This window comes from Diplotaxodon limnothrissa, linkage group LG2 (genome assembly GCF_057381915.1).
Source record: "Diplotaxodon limnothrissa isolate DT_005_m linkage group LG2, D_limnothrissa_male_GT1.1, whole genome shotgun sequence".
In the NCBI taxonomy this organism is placed as follows: domain Eukaryota; kingdom Metazoa; phylum Chordata; class Actinopteri; order Cichliformes; family Cichlidae; genus Diplotaxodon; species Diplotaxodon limnothrissa.
Window position 1 is genome coordinate 22654729 of NC_140597.1, and position 20789 is coordinate 22675517.

Below are 20789 nucleotides of genomic sequence, written 5' to 3' on the forward strand. Positions count from 1 at the left end.
AGCAGTAAGGGTGTACTTAGTTTTTCCTAGTGAAAGTAAAGGCTTTCCTTTTCACATGACTGCTGTATGTGAGGCTACAGCATCCTCTGACATTTAACATTAATGGATTCTATCCTTTGAAGTTTGTGGCCACTGTTACCACTACTGAACAATGTTTGTATCACTAGGTCACCATTTACTTTGCATCGTGCACGCACATGAGATGTACGTCCCTGGCGTGGGTTTTATTCAGTTTAACAACAGCTGTCAGTTGTAATTCACTTGCACAGGCAGCAGAGAAGCCATAAAAACAGTAGCTGGCAAGCTCTGCACTTATTTTACCGGGACACTTAAAAATCATTGTCAAGCAGTCCTTCAACAGTCAGTCACTAAGTAAAATTCAAATCATTTTCAGTCAGCCAATCAATTACTCAATTTTTGTCCACTTGTTAGATGTTTTTAGCAGAATAATTATGATTACTTTGTTAAAACTTTGTTAATTATTTTAAACTTTGTTGCTCACTTCTGGTGTAATCAGAAGGTTCAGGATATGAAAGCAAACATGTTTGCTGTGAAGCCAAACAACCTCATTTAAGGTTTCAAGGAGAAAAGCATGGCGGCATATTCAGCTTAGACATGTAATCTACTGTATGTAACTGCAAAAGCACAGCTGTGAAAGAGTGATAAAAGCGTCCTTTCATTGAGCTGTGATAGAAAAAAAATAAACCCTGCTTTCATTTAAAGTTATGTTAGTTAATTTGCTAACTTTGCCAATCATCTTCATACACCGGTGACACAATTTGCCGGTTGTATAAATTGGCATCACAATAATCGACAGGTAAAGTCTGGTTAATCACCCATATGGAAAAGAAATAGTAAAAACTTATATGTGATTACTCATGAAAGTGGCCACTTTCATGAGTAAATCATATAAGGCTTACATGATTTACTCATGAAAGTGGCCACTTTCTCATTACTTTCATACATTGTTTTAATAAGTATCCAAAACATACAAGTTTCATTATATAATTTTTCAAGGGATCTTATATCTGTTTTCACTCTTATATGCTTTTCATACAAGTTTCATTATATAATTTTTCAAGGGATCTTATATCTGTTTTCACTCTTATATGCTTTTCATACAAGTTTCACACAAGACAGATACAAACTTTATAAGATTTATATATATCTTTTCCATATGGGCAGTCCTGTTTAAAGACACCTCTCTCCAGTGCACCAAGCTGCATTTTTACAAAACCTGTGAAAATCCTTTCCAGTCTTTTATCTGGCCATTATTCAGCAGCACCCGATTAATAAGGAGTACATGTTCCATTATTAATGCAAACAGTAAGAATCTTCACAGCCGAGCTGTGAATTATTACACATCTTTGACAATGCTCCTCTTGTATTCTGAAAGAAGAATAGGTCATCATCACTGATGTGCACTTGGAAAAGAATGAAAAGACTCCAGAGAGAATCGAACCTTTTCAAAATCATCGCTTTCCGTGTTTTTAACACCGGAAAACTGTGAAAATATCTCTCGTGCAAATAAAGCCAGATAATTCAAATTGTTTTACATTGTAAAAGGCTGCGTTATCATGAATCTGATTATTGTACCGGGAGCGGCGAGAAGCCCCTTTCGGACATTTACAATGAATCCTGGGATGTGTCGGTCGGAGAGAGGTGAAATGAGATGGCGTGAGAATGGCCTGTAGAGTCACTAGAGTCTGTGTTTGCTCTGACAATGATTCTACTCAAAAGTGTTTGCACTCGGAAATGTGCCTGAGTGGCCTGTTTTCATTGTATCACACGCACTTCAACAGCTCGCTCTCGGCCTCTCTCCCTTCCCCTCTCTCTCGCTTTAATCTTTTGTTTCACTGGGCTCCAGAAAGCCATTATGTTAGAGTACCTACAGTGATGGAGACACCATTTAATACCCAAGAACACACCTTTTTAGGTTCACGTTGGGGAAATGCTCATTTATTTTAAACAAGTTCACTGCTGGTTAGAAAACACAAAGATCCCAAATACACAGGCCCTGCAGTGACAGGCCACTATTAGTTGTGTTAAAGTGACAGCTCTGAGAACTAAATGGGAAACATCCTAACTAAAAACTCTGTTTTCATTTAAAACTTGCCCTTTAAAAATATATTGTGATTCTCCAGAGAACAGAATTTAAACCTTTGCAGAAAGATTAAAATCCAGCATTCATTCAAAGCACAGCAGCTTTTGTTCCCGGTGATTTCCCAATAGGAATTTTAATTTATGTGCCCAAAAGCTCAGCTGCTGTTTGCTTGTAGAGAAGAATTTAAGAACATAAGACTATGTAAAAATCAACATGACAGATCATAAATAAGCAAATAATGAAGTAATCAGTCCCACAGATGTAGATTTTTTTCTGTTTCCACAGCTAAAGAGAAGGTAAAACACTATTTATTTATTTTTTTAGTAATGCCAGTTTTTCCGTTAGATCAACTGCAGGTGGTTGGCAGGGGTGACACCACCCCCAGTGCGCACGATGAGAAGCTGTTAATGCACTTAAAGTAGACTAACGAGTTGTCATCAGCTCCTGTTGCTATCTTCTCCCCATTTTGCCTCCACACACACACACCTCGCCACACACATACACAACACACAAAGCTTGACCATAAATGACTGGGAAATGCAGTAGAGACTTTTAGTTTTTGCTATAAAATCCACAAAATGCTGTTTTGAAAAGAGGGCACTAATGAAGAAACACTCACATACACGTTAAAAAGTACTGTGAACATGCCATCACTGTCCTCTCATTACAAACTGACAGTAAAATAACCACCTTAGTAAAACAAGCAAAGTAGAACATCATATTTGTAATTTAATATTTTCTGACCATGTTAACAGCAAGCAGGGGCAGCCACACCACATAACCAATGGTGAAAGCATATCAAGCATTCTAACTAGCTTGTTTGCATAGCCAATTTAGATTCACCAATTAATCTAACGTGGACGTCTTTGTAACACGTGGGAGGAAGTTTAAGTTCACAGAGAAAACCCACACAGGTACAGGTTAAACATTCAAGCGCCACACACAAAAAAGGCCCAGGCAGCTTTCAAACCAGGAACCTTGTTATTGTGCACCAACAGTGCTAGCTACCACAGTAGCTAGTAGCCGCTAGTTTTTCTACCAGAACTTCTTTTTTCTTATTCATTTTGTCCTAACAAAGAGACATTTTGGTAGCAACAGAGCTAGGCTTCTAAAATGGCTAGCTGTGACGCAAAGTCTTGGGAATTGTAACTGATATCAACACAGTTTTACTTTCAGCCTCAGATGTCCCATTTGCTATTTCCGAAATAAACACATGATTAGAACATGCGAGTTGACGGCACTTTTTTTTCTACCCACACAACAAAAGAAAAGGAAGAAACGCTTTGAAAATGTGTACATATGTAAATAGGAGAACTCTTTGAGTTAATGTGTGATTTCTATACATTTGTGTGCCTGTGTGCACGAAAGAACAAAGCAGCAGGGTCCTCTGATGTTCTTGCTCTGTCCATCAGTGTCACGTACACGGGTTCGTGTGATGTGCATGAAAACAAACCCAGAAGGTAACAATGCATTTAAGGCTTTGTCTCATTAGAATACCTGCTCTCATATCAAACACACACAGAAACATGAAATAAAAACTGATTTCTGATATCGTCCTTCTTCCCGTCTGTCCACATACAGAAACCTGAAAGCTGTACATTTTTGCATTGATGGCATCCTGAATGATCTTCTTCTCCTCTATTTATCCAGGAATGCCTGCTGATATTCCTCTGATGTCTAATGCCGTCTGAATGAGCACCCAAACCTGAAAACACACACACACACATGCACACAAAAAAATGCGTCGTTGAACTGACACTTCAAACAAAGCTTTTGTCTGCTGCCTGACAGCTATTCCTCTCTCCTTCCCCCTCTCCTCCTCTTCCTCCTCCTCTCATTATCCCCCTCACTTCTCCCTGTCATTCCAAAACACTCGTTCTACCCCCTCATTCCCTCGCTGTCTCCCACACACACGCCACAAATGCATTGAAGGGTTTATTCCTAATTGAGCTGCCTGGTTAAATGCAGGTTAAATAAAATACAAAGAATAAAAATATGACGGGCATTTTACACCACCACTCGAGCTAAAGGTGTAATTATCGGCGGCATTTAATTTCTAGGAGCAATAGATTAATACGATGATTTATTTTAAAGCAAATTGTCGTAATGACTTCATTACTCGCAGAGGTGTCAATGATAAAAGCGTGGGTTAAAACTTTGAAGTAAAATGAAAACAGAATCCCTCGCCGGTTTTGCAGTCGTGTTCGACACTTTTGTGAACACAAACAAAGCTCCATTGTGTACGGTGACAGGGGGATTTTACACTCACTGGAACAAAAAAATTCCAGCGCTCACTTCTGTTATAGAGTTCAGCTGAAGCTGAAGATGTCTTAGAGCTTGCACTGTTCGGTTTAACCAATCTGGGTGAAGCAATGAGAGTCGCTGGTTGTCGAGGAATCTGCCATTTACAGCGAATAGTTTTTGCAGGTTGGTTGGAATAAACTATCAAGTTGCTGTGATGATGCTGAGCGAGAAACTTCGGCCTAAAAACTTACATCAAAATTATTTCTCTGATGTCTACATGATTGGGATTGATGTCCCCAACCGTAGCCCTGATCCTGTGAGACAAAGAAAAATGTACTTTTGTGGACAAATGTTTACATTTACTTCAAATGACTATTTCTCTGTTCCCTGATTCCCATGAAGATTTTTAAAAGAGCGACAGAATGGGGTTAGAGTTGGGGTCGTCATTGATAAGTTAGACCAGCGGTCCCCAACCTTTTTTGCGCCATGGATCATTTAATGTCAGATAATATTTTCATGGACCGGCCTTTAAGGTGTCACGGATAAAGACAACAAAATAAAATGATACGACCAAGACAAAAACTGTGCTATTTTGAAAATATAATAATAAACGTGAATTCACTGTGTAATTGTGTAACTTTATTAGCAGTGACCTCCTGAAATGCACCAACAACATTGAGAGTAACATCCTCCTCTCTGGTCGCTATGGTAACACGTAAATATTTCTTTTAGAATAAGACACACAACTGCAACACGGGAAACGACCCAGGGAAGCTGAGTTAACGATAAAAACCCTGAAAACCACAAATTTCACACCCGAGACTCAACTCTTGCAGCCTGGTACCAAACAACTCACGGACGGCCCGGGGGTTGCTGCTGAGTTAGACCTCAGAGGGTTAAATCAACAATGCTAAAAGTAACATGTGGAGCAAGTTTAACCAAGCTGCGTCAGCTTGAACAAATCATTGTAATAGGGACTGTCAATTGTAGAAACAGCTTATAGACCATCGTTAACCCTCTGATGTCTACGTCATCGTCTAATGTTCCCAACATTAGTCCTGGATCCCTAAACTACGTTTGGGAGACAATCAAGCAAAACGTAGTTTTTTGGAAGGATGTGGATGTTTCAATGCAGTCTAGTTATGTAATGTTGTTTTTTATTTATTTATTTATTAATTTTTGTCTCCTTATCCCCAAGACTTGAGAGAGCATTTTTAAAAGAACAACTGTTATATATATTGTTAGCATGAGGTTAGCGTTACGGTCATCAGTGACGATAAGTTGGACCTCAGAGAGTTAAATCAGCAGTACTACAAATATCATGTGGAGAAGGTTTAAGCAGGCTGCGTGAACTTGAACAAATCAATGGAGAAATAATGTGTCAAGTGTAAAAGCCTATAGACGAGATCGAAGGCATCGTCTGTAACAACCCTAACTGTATGCTGCTGCTTTGAGTACTGTCCAGTACTGTGGCCGTTCTACACTTTGAGCTACACGAGACACTATTTAATGTAAAAAAACACAATTAAAGGAAGGAAGGATATGACGTAAACTATAAAATGCCACAGCATCTGCACAAAACTGACTGGAGAAAAGGCTGATTTCACATGACCGAAATGTACAGAGAGCTTTGCTCAAAATGTCTTAATGGCTTCGAATGAGTTAGAATATATTTCCAAATGGCTGCCTTGAACTGCTCTGACAGATATTCCCATAAGATGCAAATGCAGCATGAGTCCGCAAAGTCGGGCTCCAGTTGATTTTCAATGAAGCAGCCCCAGAAAGTCTCTTGATGACATTCGCAGACTGGAGCTTTTCTTGCTACTGATGACAGAACACAGAAACCTCAACCCCTGTTGAACTCAAACCACCGACCAGCTTCAGCTGCTGTGCCGTGTGTTGGAAATAGTGTTCAGTTTTTATTGGCATTTAAAGTACGGGTTCCACATTAAGTAATATAAGATGATAAATAAAGCCAAACATCTTTGTGCACATTTTCACATTCAGTAAAATTCAGTGTTACAGCAAATCTGTCAGCTTCATTCTTCATCTAATAAATTCTATTAGTGCTTACAGCTGCATATCCCCTTATGTCTGTGATAAACCCTGTGATTAACCTTCGTTTATCAAGGAGAGAAAGCACATTTCCACTGGGCAGCTGCCTGCGCCTACAGCCTGCTGAGTTGCAGGTTCAGTTCCTTGCTAAAGGGCACTGTGGCAAATTGCTGAAGAAGGGAGAGAGCAATACTGAAATTCTGTTCTGTAAAAGTAAATGAGAGGGTGATGAGCCTCAGTTAGAGACATTTGGTGTGTGTGTATGTTCAGTTATCAGGGGAGAACAGCATAGCTCTGCTGAGATTAAATTCCCAGAGCTTACTCTGACTATCAGCATTACTTCAGGACACATGCACACACACACACACACACACACACACACACACACACACACACACACACACACACGCAAGGGAATCGGGAGTGTTTGGAAAGAAAGCTGGCGTCACTACATTTTCATTCACAGAAAATATCAACATCGACAGTATGCCCACTGCTGATATCTCCACCGCTAGTAATCCCCACCAATCCAATCAATCTCTACGTCCATCATCCATCTTTCTTTCTTCCAGTCTTCCTTTAATTTTTTGAAAAGTCTGTAGTTGACTGTTATTCATCTAAAGTGCAGACAACAGCAACAACAGAGCACTGACAACAGTGTTCTGATACGGTCAAAAAGCGAGCACGAAGATGCACAAAAAAATCTATTTGAATTTTCAGCAGCTTAAATTAGAGTAAATATAACAGTGTGTGGATAAAACCGTTTTGGGCGTATTTATGAAAACATCATCACAGCCAATTTTCAAGAATAAATGTTTTTATGTGCAAGTTGGATTTATTTTATTTGGACGATTATTAGCTAGCACAAAATGCATTTCCACACGGAAAGTTAATAGACCTCTCTGCATTGAATCATATCTGTTATTAATCTCTAGCTGTGCCCAAATTCATGGGCTGCATCCTCCTGAGGACCCGGCCCATGTAGACCGCGAAGGCCGGGTCCTGAGAAGGTCGGGTAGGCCAGAAGTAAACAGCTGGGGAAATTGGACGGTCCAGCCTTCTGATTAGCATCACTGCTGTCTCGGTGGAGTTTAATAGACTCGTCCGTCTGCTCCTTGCTATCTAAAATATAACAGGACACTGGCGTAAATTCTCGACCATCTCACACTTCTGTTTAATCAGTTTTCTGTTTGACGTTTAGTCAGCTTTGTAAAAACCAAGGAGGAACCCACCCGGGGGATTAATAAAGTTTTATTTTATCTAATCTAATCTAATAACTTTAATCTCAGCCAAACTGATTTACTCACGAACAAATAAAACACTGAAAAAAAGACAAACAATAAAAATTTTAGGTTGTCTAAGTGACACATATTACGTTTAACCTGAGTAGCAAAAGACCGCGGTGATCTGAAAATGATGTGCTGGGAGTTGTGCCGTTCTCGGCGGCTTCAGTGACCCTCGAGCTCTCGGCTAGCTATCGAGCTGGTGGGTAACAGACGTCTCCGAAAACGTCAAAGCACTTTTGCAAATTTGCAATATCTTGATAAACCGAGCAGATATTTGAAGTTTACACACCCACATTCTCGCCTGAAAATATGTTAAACGTTTATTTTGTGACCCAGAAAGATTAATAAGAGTAATTTTAAAACTTAAAAGTAGCGGCCACCATTGTTGGAAACTGGAGTTTGAATTCTGGGATATGGTGGGCCACGAAGGACACACCCGACCCATCCTTCAAATTTGGGGAAAAGGAGGACGCATTTCTCGGCTGCATTCAGAGGAGTCTACGAATTTGGACAGCCTTCGGTGCGTCGCTGTGACGTAATCGGTCTACAAATGCGGCCTCAGGAGGATGCAGCCCATGAATTTGGACACAGCTTCTGTCTCTCTTCCACAGCATGTCTTTATCCTGTCTTCCTTCTCTCACCCCAACCAATCACAGCAGATGGCCCCGCCCCTCCCTGAGACTGGTTCTGCCAGAGGTTTCTTCCTGTTAAAAGGGAGTTTTTCATTCCCACTGTTGCCAAAGTGCTTGCTCATAGGGGGTCATATGATTGTTGGGTTTTTCTCTGTATCTATTATTGTACAATCTACTGTACGTTATAGGACGCCTTGAGGCGACTGTTGTTGTGATTTGGAGCTATATAAATAAAATTGCATTGAATTGAATTGAATAGTTGTCACTATAGATTCTTCTGGCAGTTTTTCTTTCCTTTTTATCTTACTTATCCATGTCTTGCTCAAGCCCCATATACACTGAGTGTTTTGTGAAAAAGCAAAAGAAAATTTCAAATTCTCTCTGATCTGAACTTCCTGTGTAAATTATATATACACACTGAAACTCGTTTTTGTGGATATTTCAGCCTCAATGCATTGTGAAAAAAGTGAAGTCCATATCAGGAGATGTCTCGGTCCAGAGCTTAAGAGACTGCAAATTCACACGAGCAAAATTATGTGGCTGGTGTGAATGGCTACAATATTTGGAATTAAATATTTGCACAGATTTTACATGTCTGAAGTTTTTAAGACTGCAGAGCACACGTCATTTTTATTCTTCTCTATACTTTGTAACTCAGATCGATGCCTCTCAGCTTGCTAGTTATAACATTAACTTGCTAAATAACGAAATACTTGAATGCACAGACTCACTCGAGAAAAAAACAAAGGTCTCCCCTGTTGATGTGAATATTGTCTAGCACAGTTTACTTGAGAACATTTTCTATTTAGCAAACAGTGATTCAAAGCTTTTGCATCTAATTCCCCAAAACATCCACAGGTGCCTTGGCAACAGGCCTACTTTAGAGGTGACACATGCTAGCTACAAATGACTCATGAAAAACAAATTTGTTAGAAAAATAACAGTCGAACATGTATCACCTTGATCAGAACTTCTCAATATGACAGAAAACATACTTGGAAAAATTGCATTTGAGCTGTACTTGAAGGAAAGATGGGGGATTGTGACCTCTCGTGCAACCGGCCTGTAAGAAGGAAGGAAGGTGTGAGCCATAAAAGCCTCGGCCAACCCGTATGTGACAGGTAGCTCTGTAGCCCTGCCACATGCTGGGAAATAAATCCTGGATGTGTTAATTACCTTGTCTGACCCGATTCCCTTCGTGTGAATGTCTGGTGTGTGACAGACGGAGACAGCGATCTGTCACGTGGGGGCTGTGTGCTTCTGTGTGCGTGCTCCATACGTGTGTGTTTGTGGTCGTGACAGCTCTGTCAGTTATCTCTCTGCGCTGACAGACAACGTACATGTCAACCAGCAGTGCTAGCTCACACAATGATCACATCTACGTACATTTCTGTCGCTGCATCCCCCCAATCCACTCACACACACCCCTACCTAACCTGTCAATCATTTCATCTGAAATTCCCACTGCTCTAGCTTCCTCTTTGCTCCTCCCTTCTTCCTATCTTACCTTCCTCTCCCCATCCCTCCGCTCTGTCTTTCATCATTCTCTTATTTTTCTTTCCTTTTAAAGAAACTGTCTGTTGCCCTGAAACTGGGTCTTTTTCTCTCCCCTGGGTCTCCAATTTTTTTTTCTCCCTCTCTCTTTCCTCTCATTGCCTCTCTGCTCTTTCTCCCTCCCACTCACATCTTGCTGATAGATGAAATGTTGAAGGCAAGGCCTGGTAGTGGGAAAAAAAGAGGAAAGTCTCTTTTAATTGTGTTGATCACTAATTAGCCAGCCTGTCTCATCTCTCTGCAGTGGATGTGGTAAAACAGGATGCCCTTTCCTGGGTCAGCAGGCCACGGGCTTATGCATAACATGTATTCACAAACACTCTCACACATTACTTTGTGCCTCTGGGATTCCAGTTTGGCTGCCAGCTTGTAGAATTCTCAGTGGGGGCTGGTGACTAAAGAAAGTTCAGGAGGGCAGAGTGAATTGGGAACTGTGCAGTAAAAGATTTTTTTCTAAAAATACATGGTTACGCAACGAAAATGTCCCAAAAACCTGAGGTTCACCGCCGCCCCCTTTGCTCCCCACAGACCAAACCCCTTTGATTCTAATCATTTCTGTCCCTGTTTACAGTCAGCTGTCTCCTTTTTAAATGTTTTCATACTTTAAATCACACGAATCCAGCAATCGTACGTTCTGTGGGAACGTTTGAAGATTAAAAGCTGATTTGATTGGGAGCCATCCAAAGATGCCGTAGCAGGAAATAAATGTATCCGTCCTTTCAAGTGCTTCAGTGGGTATAGCGTGTCGTAAACACTGCCTGGATTAGGAGCACAATCCCCACTGGGCTCACCTGTGTTAAAAATGAATGCACTCATGAATGAAACTAGCCAGCTAAAAGCATATGTTACATCACAGCATTAAACTCACTGGAAATAGAAATCTGAAAAAAAGGGTTGATACTGAGGAGGAAGCAGACTATTTATTGCTCATGCCTTCATTATTTGTGAGTGTCTGTGTGTGTGTGTTACGCCTTATGCCTGTATATAATGATCGTCACTCAGAATTTCATTTAATTGTATTATTTATTGTTGTTGACTCAGTTGTCCCTAAAGCTTTTCACAAAGATGACACAGGCTGTACAAAGGAGGAGTTAAATGTTTTTGGAAATACTGTTTGATTTCTTTGAAAGTATTAAGCTGGAGGCGGCCGGAGGTAATTGGATTAGCATAGCATCAGATGGACAGTCGGGGGAACATTTAGCTCTGTCCAAAGTTGGCAAATGTATCTTCCAGCACCTAATTATGTCTTTATTTTATCTATTTAAAAAAACAACGCGTAGTTTTAGGGTGACATAATTTCTTAGTGAGCATTCATGTAGAGTAACATGTCCAGCAGGGGTTTGGCTAAGGGTGGGTGGATGGAGTGGCTGAATCGTTTTTTTTTTTATTGGAAAAACAGGCCTGTCCTCCTCAAAGCATCATCGTAATTATCACTGACATGCAGTATGAACATATAAGCAAAGCAACAAACTGCGCGCACCATCTTCCCTCACTGCTTTACTTTGGAAACTTAGACAAAAACATGATAATCATTTGCTTCACGTTGTCACAAAGCAGCCATGAATCCTAATGAATTTTAAACCACTTTTAGATATGATTTATTTTTCTAATAGATTTGTCTGATTTTCCCTGAACCATCTCTGACTGCCCCTCCAGTGCCATCCAGTTAATGTTACGTTAGTCTAACTTTCCTATATAGTCACGCTTGTTTAGAATATATATAATGTAAGTGTAGGTAGGCAAGCAGGTTGTAGGATTCCCTCCTAGCCCCACACTACTGGAGTTTGTAGTGTAGTTCTTTCAGATTTCAAAGTTTTGCAGTAAATATGTAGATATATAAATATGGACTTAAAAGAAGAGAAAGAATTGCTGTGCTAGACCTGCCACACAACAGTTCTGGCATATATAACCTTGGCTGATCAGATGTTTTTCTTTTGAACCAAACGGTGCAGGTGAGTCAGGTTTGTTAGATTTTAGAGTTTGCAAAGCGACCCAAAGACTCCTGGAATTCATTCAGAAGTTAAGTAAAAATAACAATTTAAACCCCGTGAGCTGCTCAAAGAGGCAACGAACACACTCCTCAGTTTTAAAACTGCCAGTACAAACATTTCATCCACAACTGCTACGTGTTCATAGTTAGGTAAATCATAAACTGCGTTTCCCATGTCGACGTGGGAAACTGTTTTGAAAACCTTTTTCTTACAATTCTGAATGTTACATTTTTACTCTTACCTCAAGACTCATGTCAGGGTTTAGGTTTTTTATTTTCCTCCTCGTTTATCTGGAACTTGAGTCATTTTCACACGATATAATCACATGACTTAGCCTGCTATTTTCCTTTACCAGCTTCCCCGCTAGTCTGTTCAAAACAAAGAATTTCAGCCAATGCTCTTTGCAGCTCCAAATACTACTTGTAAGCAATACTCATTAAAAACCACTGTGGCAGGCCATGTGTCGCCTCAGAGGGGGGATGCTAACTAGCTTTTCTCTTTGTGCCTTTCCAGTCATCTGGAGTCAGAGCGCAGCGCTCTGAAGAGGAGAGAGTGGGAGAGGAGGAACCAGGAGGTCCAACAGGATGAGGACTTGTTCTCTACTGGATTCAACTTGTTTGGAGAACCCTATAAAGTAAGGTTAACTGATGGTTAACAAGCAGATAATTACTCATTTATGCTTTTTGGGATGTTATTTTAACCATTTTAGAATCACACACAAAGCTCAACAGCTTGGTTGACTGTTGAATTTTTCTCTGTGTTGTTGGGTGACAGGGTGTTGGGAAGTCTGGTCACAGAGAAACACAGAAAACTGTCTGTATTTAAGGTCATTTCTGTTGTTAAACACAGTTTTTCATGTTAAATGAGAGAAATTTCAGGGGGTTTTATGCAAGTAACACTTTTCCATAGGAAGTGTATTTAAAGATAAGATAACCTTTATTAGTCCCACACACGTGAAATTTGTTTTGTTACAGCAGAAAGTGGAGAGTGCAACGTTACAGTAGCAAAAATTAAGAAAAAACCCTGGAATAGAATAAAATAATAAGTATCAGATACTGTAAACAAAGGAATAGAATAAAATACTATATACAACATAATAAAATGCAATGTTGTCAGAAAACGATAAGTGCACTTGTGTGTGTTTGGTCAGCTGCAAAGTCGTTGTTGTGAAGTCTGACAGCAGCAGGAAGGAAAGATACGGTGGCCCTGAGAGGCCAAACAAACTGCAACTTAAGAAAACACCAGGAATAAGAAAAATGCTGGAAAAGCACACAAAGCACAACGGAAATAGGGAAAACAGAAATAGGAAAAAACTGATTTGCAAAAGCACAAGTGTTTCTGGGGAGACAATAACCCGACGGACCAGTTGCAGGAACCAAAACCTGCCAGGTAAGTGTGTTTTAATCTCATGATTCATATAATACTGATGACAGATTTAGGCTAATAGTTAGGCTAACACACTTACCTCTCTTTCCTCACAAAACTCATAGATCCTCCACTTATTCCACGTGTCTCCCAGCGTAATTCTTAGCATATTGGTTCCTGCAACTGGTCCGTCGCGTTATTGTCTCCCCAGAAACACTTGTGCTTTTGGAAATCTGTTTTTTCCTATTTCTGTTTTCGTTCTTCCTATTCCCGTTGTGTTTTGCGTGATTTTGTAGCGTTCTCTGTACAGGTGTTGCTAAATGAGACATTAGCATGGCTCCTGCAGTAGCTAGGCACGTGTGAGCTCCAGCTCTGCCTGTCACTTATTCTAAAGTGTGAAAAAAATGTGAGAAAACATTAACACTGGCTGTGGCTGAGCTGAGACTTTGCGCCGAGTGCTCCCTCATTGCTGTTCCGGAGACAGTTTTAATACTTCGCTGTTAAGTTTTTGATTGATCTCCATGGAAGGAGAAGTGGATGTACTGGACACCAGAAATTCATTTGGGCATGGAGTGAATTTACGACATCTTAATCATGAGGACGGGCGACTCCCCTCTACAGCAGCAGCACTGCTCTGTGATTTAGCGTCATATGAAACAATCAGTTGAAAGGAATTGATACGGCTAATCAGCAATTATCCAAAGATGTTTTGTACCATTCATTTTTAGTATAACCACGCTCTTCTCCAGTGGAATGAAGTTTAATGCCCTTGTGTTTAAGGTCTTGATCTTCTGAGGCGCTTCAGAGATTTTTGGGGGTTTTTTAGCAGAAAGTGAAGCAGCCACGCATGAAGTCCACGGCCACTCGAATGCCCCTGTGTATAAAATTGATTTTGGTTTGTTAACTCTCATTTGCTACCACCAAGCACTTCAACACTTGGTTATGCTGCGAAGTGTATCGACCTTGGGACAGACTGGCTTTGAATCCTGACAGAACGTGTTTAAGCGCTGCTGCGTCTGAACTCAGAGGACACAAGGTCTTCTCACTAAGACGCCGCTCGCGGTTCGGGGCCAGTGCAAAGCAAATGAGAGGTTGTTCTGATAATGAATCCAATCTTAACTGTCTTCACACTCCAACTAATTGTTTCCAGCTAATTAATGGTGCTGAGGTGAGGTCAAGATTCATGTGTGGGGAGAGTACAAAGATCAGTGCGGGCTGGTCTGTGGGAAGGAAGGCGGAAATTTTAGACACCGCCTTGCTGTCTGCAATAAGTAGTTAAAAGTGTCGTGATTTGATTAATTTAATCAGTACATTTGCTTGCTCTGCTTCCTGCTTGTATTTTTGCAGGTACTTTTAATTTTGCGGCCTGTTAAAAGGAAGCCTGTTTAATCTGAAATGTTTTTGTTTTAGATTTGGTAGATTTAAACTGTAGAAGAAGAGTGTAAGTCAGAACAGTAATCCGGTGGTTCAGTCTGACGTCACTAGCCGTGTCTGGGCCTAAACTCCGCTGCAGGTCCATATATCAAACGATCACTATGGCATTACTGAGAGTTGAAAAACTGTCTAAAGTCTTTCATCTTTAATAAAATGATCAGCGTTCTGCTCTACCAGGTGTAACAATTGAGTTTAACATCCAGGCATCCATGAAAACGGAATTTATGACATTTAACGAAGTTAGAAGTTAGCAGGAAGTTAGCTCGCTAGCTTCCATCTAAATACAATATAGCATGTCCTGACTGCGGGGTTTTGGAAACAAATTAAAACGTACAGCTCTGTTATCACTTCCAACATAAATGAAGACAGAAAACTAAACAGCAGTGACGTTTGTAGCGTTACTGAAGTTGGGCTAGCTGGTATATAATGATGTGCTACGTGACCGCTAGCGACACAGCTATGTTAGCATAATATAAACAAGCTAACTTTTTTTCCACTCGATAAAAGTTAACGTGAGTGTTCTCGGTGGTCAGGAACAAATGTAATCGCATGGCAGGATGCTGTAAAAGGACCAAACTTCAGCCAGGAGAACAACTGAGATAATCCATCCACAATACGAGGTTAGTCATTCATATACTGCTGCATGGGCTGGGCTGTAGTTACATCCTAAGGTTTTAAAAACAGCTTAAATAAATGATTAGCGGTAATAAAAGCCGAGGGAGGTCAGCAGTGATCACTGACTGTTTTAGGAGCTTTTTGAGATTAAATAGAAGAAAATACAAAACATTAAACATGTTAACAACACAAAAGCCATATTAAACGCAGACTACTTTAGACCCGGAAGTAGGATTCCTCACGTCATCACTTAATGACCGGATACCATACATTTCATCAGCTATATATAGTTCTTCACTTTAAAGGTCCCACAAGAATATGGCTTTGAATTTTCAGTGCAAAATACTGCACAGATATCCCTGGATTTGACTCTTTTCCAAGATGTCTTGGTGTCTGTAGCTTTTCTTTCTTTCTTTTTTTATCTGTAGCTTTAAGCTAAATATGCAGCTTCTGCCTGTGGCCCTCTCCAGAACAGTGTCATTGTTGGCACTCTGTTCAGTGAGTGGCTGAGGCACAGCACATTCACTGCATGGTAGCTGACATAGATATGAATGAGACGTTCTTTCACTCCTAAACGGGCATTCACACTGTAAGCGACAAGCATCAATCAGAGACCACAGAAAGTCAATGAAACTGCAACTGACAATAGGTGACGGAGCGGGTGGGTTGTGAGTTAAACTTTTCTCAATTTCAAGCTAAAGAGATGACCAATGCGAGCAAAGGATACTGTTGATTAACAAATCAGGTTAGGCTACCTAAGCAAATTCAGCCTGTAAGGTCTGCTAGTGACCAACCTTCATCTTCATGCTCGAGCATAGAAAAACTCTTAAAATTCAATTTTTAAGTATTAAAGTTCTTATAAATATTGTTTTTCTATAAATATTTCTCATGGTCCAGGGTCATTTGAGTTTTCTTGTATTTTAATATTATTTTGTATTATTTAGGCTTAAGTTCATTGAGTTAGCCTTGAGGTTATTCTATATTGCCTAGGTTCCCCTGTTATAGCTCATTGTTTATTAAATTCCCCTTGTGTCTCATTCCATGTCTTCCCCATCTGTCATGTGTGTTCTCCCCAGCCCGTCATGTCCTCTGTATTTGTTTCTTAGTTATGCCCGTGTCCCATCTCCTGTTTCTATTTTCCCTGATGTTATGTTAAGCATGTGTGTCTTAGGTCTGCGTCTCTCTGCTGAAGTTGAAAATGGCTTTCCCACAGTTTGCTACTTTTTTCTTCTGATTTATTTAACACACAAACATTTCATTTTTTGAATGCTGGCTTTACTTCATACTGGCTTAACCAGCGCAACCTTGCTGCACTTCATCTGTGTGAATGTGCTGAACTGCAGCCTATAGATCAGTATCATCACTTTATGATCATCATGTATACAATTTGTAGAACTTTAGTAATTCCAGGCTCCACTCGCCTTCATTTTTGCTTTTTTTTTGTCCACCACCAGTCTGTTTTCTCTCTGTACCTGCGTATCTCCCGTTTGTCAATCACTCTGCCTCTGTCTTTTCTCTCTCCAGTATTCATTCTCTCTGTCAGTTATTAGCTAATCCCTCTTCTAATCCTGTTAAAGAGTGTTATGCCGTTAGCAGCTATTTGGGATGATCTATTCATACACACACATTCATACGCACATAGGTATTCATCCTCTCCTTCTCCTCTGTTTTCCATTTTGCCTCTCTGTAAATGTGTTTTCTGTTCCTCTTCAGCCACCAGATCTTTTATTCATGAGCCCGAGATGGAGAAGAGATGGGCTAATTTATTCACAGCTAACTTCACGGTGTGTAGTGTTTGCGTGCCAGTGTGTGAGTGTGCGCACACAGAAATTACATCTGTTCAGATTATTTGAATGCAATTCTGTCCTTTTTTGCATTAATCTTTTGTAAATAAGGCTTGATTCTTTGCCCTGTTTAATTTCGGTATTTCCATGGTTTTCCTGCTTTGTTAGAGTCTAAAACTGAAGGATACAGTGAAGTGACGAAGAGATGAATGGTCCTTCCACTCGCATAGGTTCGAGTTGACGTTTTTTGTGACACACACAATCATAAGAATCAGTTCTATTAACCTCTATATTAGTGTAACCAGAGATGTTCAGTAAAGATGGTTGGGTGCTGGTTATTCATTGGTCCTGTGTAGAGCTGTAGGAGTGTACCATGTGTGACACCAGGGGACAGTGTTAAAATATGTGCAACCACCATAAATGAGCTACTCTTGTTGCTGGTTAGCTTAGACTTTAAAGATGCTTAAATGTGCTCGCTTAGAGCCTGTGTTATCTGGAAAGATGGAAGTCACGTTTTTTCTTTTTCCTTTTCTGCCAATAGCTTTTCAACGAATGAGCATTTTACCTACCCACGGAGCACCATCCCCACTGGGCTACACATTGTTGGTATTTTGGTGAACTGCCAGTACAGCACATATAATTACTTCTGATCCAAGCTGTCCAATCAGGACATTTGGCTGAATCTGAGCAGAGTATAGCTCTGGCAGACATACATGCCCATGACAAAACGTGGTCTCCACTGTGTTTGACACATGATGTGGGGCGCTTTCAGATTGTGAAGCGTTCCTTTCCTTCTCCATACTTTTTTTTGTCCCATCATTAAGCTACAAGTTAGCATCAGTTTCATCTTTCCAAAGACTATTTTTCAGAAATTGCTTTAAATGTATTTTTCACAAAAGTATAATCTGGTCTTGAGTGTTGCACCAACAGTTTGCACCTTGTTGTAAACTGTCTGTCTTTCCATTTATGACGGTGTGTCTACATTGTTGCCTTTGACAGTGATAAACCTACCTCTTTGAGGCTGTTCCTGGATATATTTGGTAAAGTTATCTTCTGTGGTCAGTGCCTTTTGATGATGCTGACCTTCTTCATTTTCCAGAAGCCCAGCGTGATTTGGCTCCTCTTAGAGTTTGTTGGATGATCGGATTTTTAAGCCACTTTTGAGCTTCTCAAAAAAGTATAAAAATATCTATAATTCCTAAACAGCCCATGCAATACTTTTGTCAAACCCAAACAGTCTGCATTTCAATCATATATGTACAGTTTGATTTTACAAAAAATGTCATTGTCCAGATAATTATGGACCTCGCTGGGTTTTTACTTTTCCTGTTCTTGTTGTTGGTGATTTTAGTTAGTAATAGTTTAGCCTGATTTTTGTGTAACTGGTCAGAATAAAAAAGGAGAAAGTTGGCTCTGCCTGCTTCATAAACTATTGTCAAACCAGTGATGATTAGAAAAAGGGGGGCACCACAGTATAGCAATTATTATCAAATGGTACTTACACGGCCCTCTATTAGAGCAAATACTGGGGTGGTGTTATACTAATTTGTAATGTTGTGAAGTGGCACACACACTTGCGCACGCATGCGCACAAGCACTTACAATTCCCTCTTCAGCAATAAGACCTCTCCATGGATCATTGCATGTTATTACAGTATTATGTGGTTATTGACTGAAGCTGTTAGCATTGGAAAAACAAAACCACACAACATGTAGCCAAGAGTCTGACATTACTGAGGAGAATAAAGGATATAAGGAAACCTCACATGGATTTTATATATATATATATATATATATATATATATATACATACATAATTATATATTTGTTTTGCACTCCAATACTGGTACTATGACCTTCACCTTACATATTCATTATTCACAAATTCATTAAGCTCTTCAAATAAAGCAGTTTCACCTTGGCTCAAAAATTAGAATAAGGTTGTTTTCAACCTCACATTTATTTGACACTACCTTTTAATGTTAGCACAGGGCTGATTAGACGAGTGCAGGCTGTCAACTACCTGAGAAAATTTGTTGAGCAAACCTCAACACTGTTGTACAATAAAATTACAGGGCCACACTCGACATTGATCTCATTCAGTGTTTCCATTGTTCATCATTCATCTGCAGCTCATGATGAAATGTCACACGTAAATTATAGGCTGGAGATCTTGCATAATTCAGACTTGATTCATGATTAATATTTGCTACACAATTTGTAACTCTGGTAGAAAAAGGAAATGTCAATGGATAGGATAAAAATCTACTGGCCTTCACTTTTTCCCTGCTCCTCTTTCCTGACGTTTTGCAAGAATCCGGTTCCTAAAATAGAAGCGCTGAAACCGCTGCTGATTACCCGTGTCCTTTTTAAAATGCCAGATGATCAAATCGTGCAGTTTGATCATTAAAGAATCTGTCAATGACTGAAACCAAAGGTACTGCTGAGCTATTCTGAGGAACATCTCCATGTTACCAGGTAGAAGCTAAAGAGCTTTACCTTCATATATCAGTAAAACGTGCACTGTCCTCCAAGCCATTAATGCCTGAGAATCTGGGGTCAGGCTAATAATGATTCCTGCCCCATTAATTTTACTACTCCAGCCTGGACTGGACCCTCTTATGGGTGGCATGTATTTAATTAATCATCTCAACCTGATGTCTGGTCAGTGGTCACCCTATCTATCTCTCACTGTTCTTTTCCAGATGAGTAAAGAGGGCTTTTCATCAAACCTGTAAAAAAGGAAGAATGGAAGGCTTAATTAATACTCTTCTGTATCTCCCTTCCCCCTTGTCTTTTTTGTCTTCCTTCTCTCCTCTCAGACTAATAAAGGTGATGCATTGGCCAATCGTGTCCAAAACACGCTGGGCTCGTATGAAGAAATGAAAGACCTGTTAACCAGCCATTCCAACCAGAGCCACTTGGTGGGAATCCCCAAAGGAACAACAGCGAACAGCAACCTGCAGCAAGCCCCGACCACGTCAGCGACAGAGAGACCCGCCATAGAGCCATCCCAGCTTTTTAACGAAGCCCTGAGAGGAGGAGGAGGTGGAGGAGGAGGAGGTGGAGGAGGAGGAGCAGAGACAGGTGGGGACAAGAAGACAGGGAATACACCCTCTTCCTCTACAGCTTCAATGCAACCACCCCCTTCAACCACATCCTCATCAACAGCAATCCCACATCAGAACTCCAAAAAGTCCCGGAGCTCCATGGACTGGTCAAGGGGAGGCCACGGACAGAGCACCCAGGGGACAGGCCTTGTTGTGGGGTTAGGACAGAATGGGCAGGGGCAGGTGACAGCAGGAGCTACCACCAGCAGAGGTAAAATGTCTTTGTTGGATGAGCAGCAAAGACATGACGAGCTGTTCAGCTCACTCAAAGATGAACTTGGTCTAAAAGAAGATTCAAGCCCTTCTTCTTCCTCATCATCTTCCTCTTCCTCTTCTTCTAGAAGGCACTCATCCCACCCAGCCAAAACCCACCCACTCGCCGGTAAGTCGGCAAGAAAAAAAATCTGTAAAAGAAGACGTTTGGTTGTTTAACTTTCACATCTGTACTCTAAGAAAAATATCATGTAGACAGGCTAGCATGTCTACATGATATCATGCGTAGCAGGGTTTCTGGCAGTGATGGTGATAAGTATCCACCTGCTATAATGCTAGATGCTCAGTTAGTGCAAATTATACACAAGTCAAAGTTAGTTGATAAAAGGAGCGCAGGAATGC

At 40.4% G+C, this 20789-nt stretch overlaps 1 protein-coding gene across 1 annotated transcript in view; it reads left to right on the forward strand.

The window, feature by feature from the left end:
• Positions 1-20789, forward strand: part of aff2 (AF4/FMR2 family, member 2) — a 199978-nt gene that overhangs the window by 43778 nt on the left and 135411 nt on the right. Inside the window, exons 2-3 of the mRNA XM_085368200.1 lie at positions 12380-12500; positions 19887-20556. Of these exons, the coding sequence (XP_085224326.1) occupies positions 12380-12500; positions 19887-20556 (791 nt within the window). The remainder of the gene's footprint in view (positions 1-12379; positions 12501-19886; positions 20557-20789) is intronic.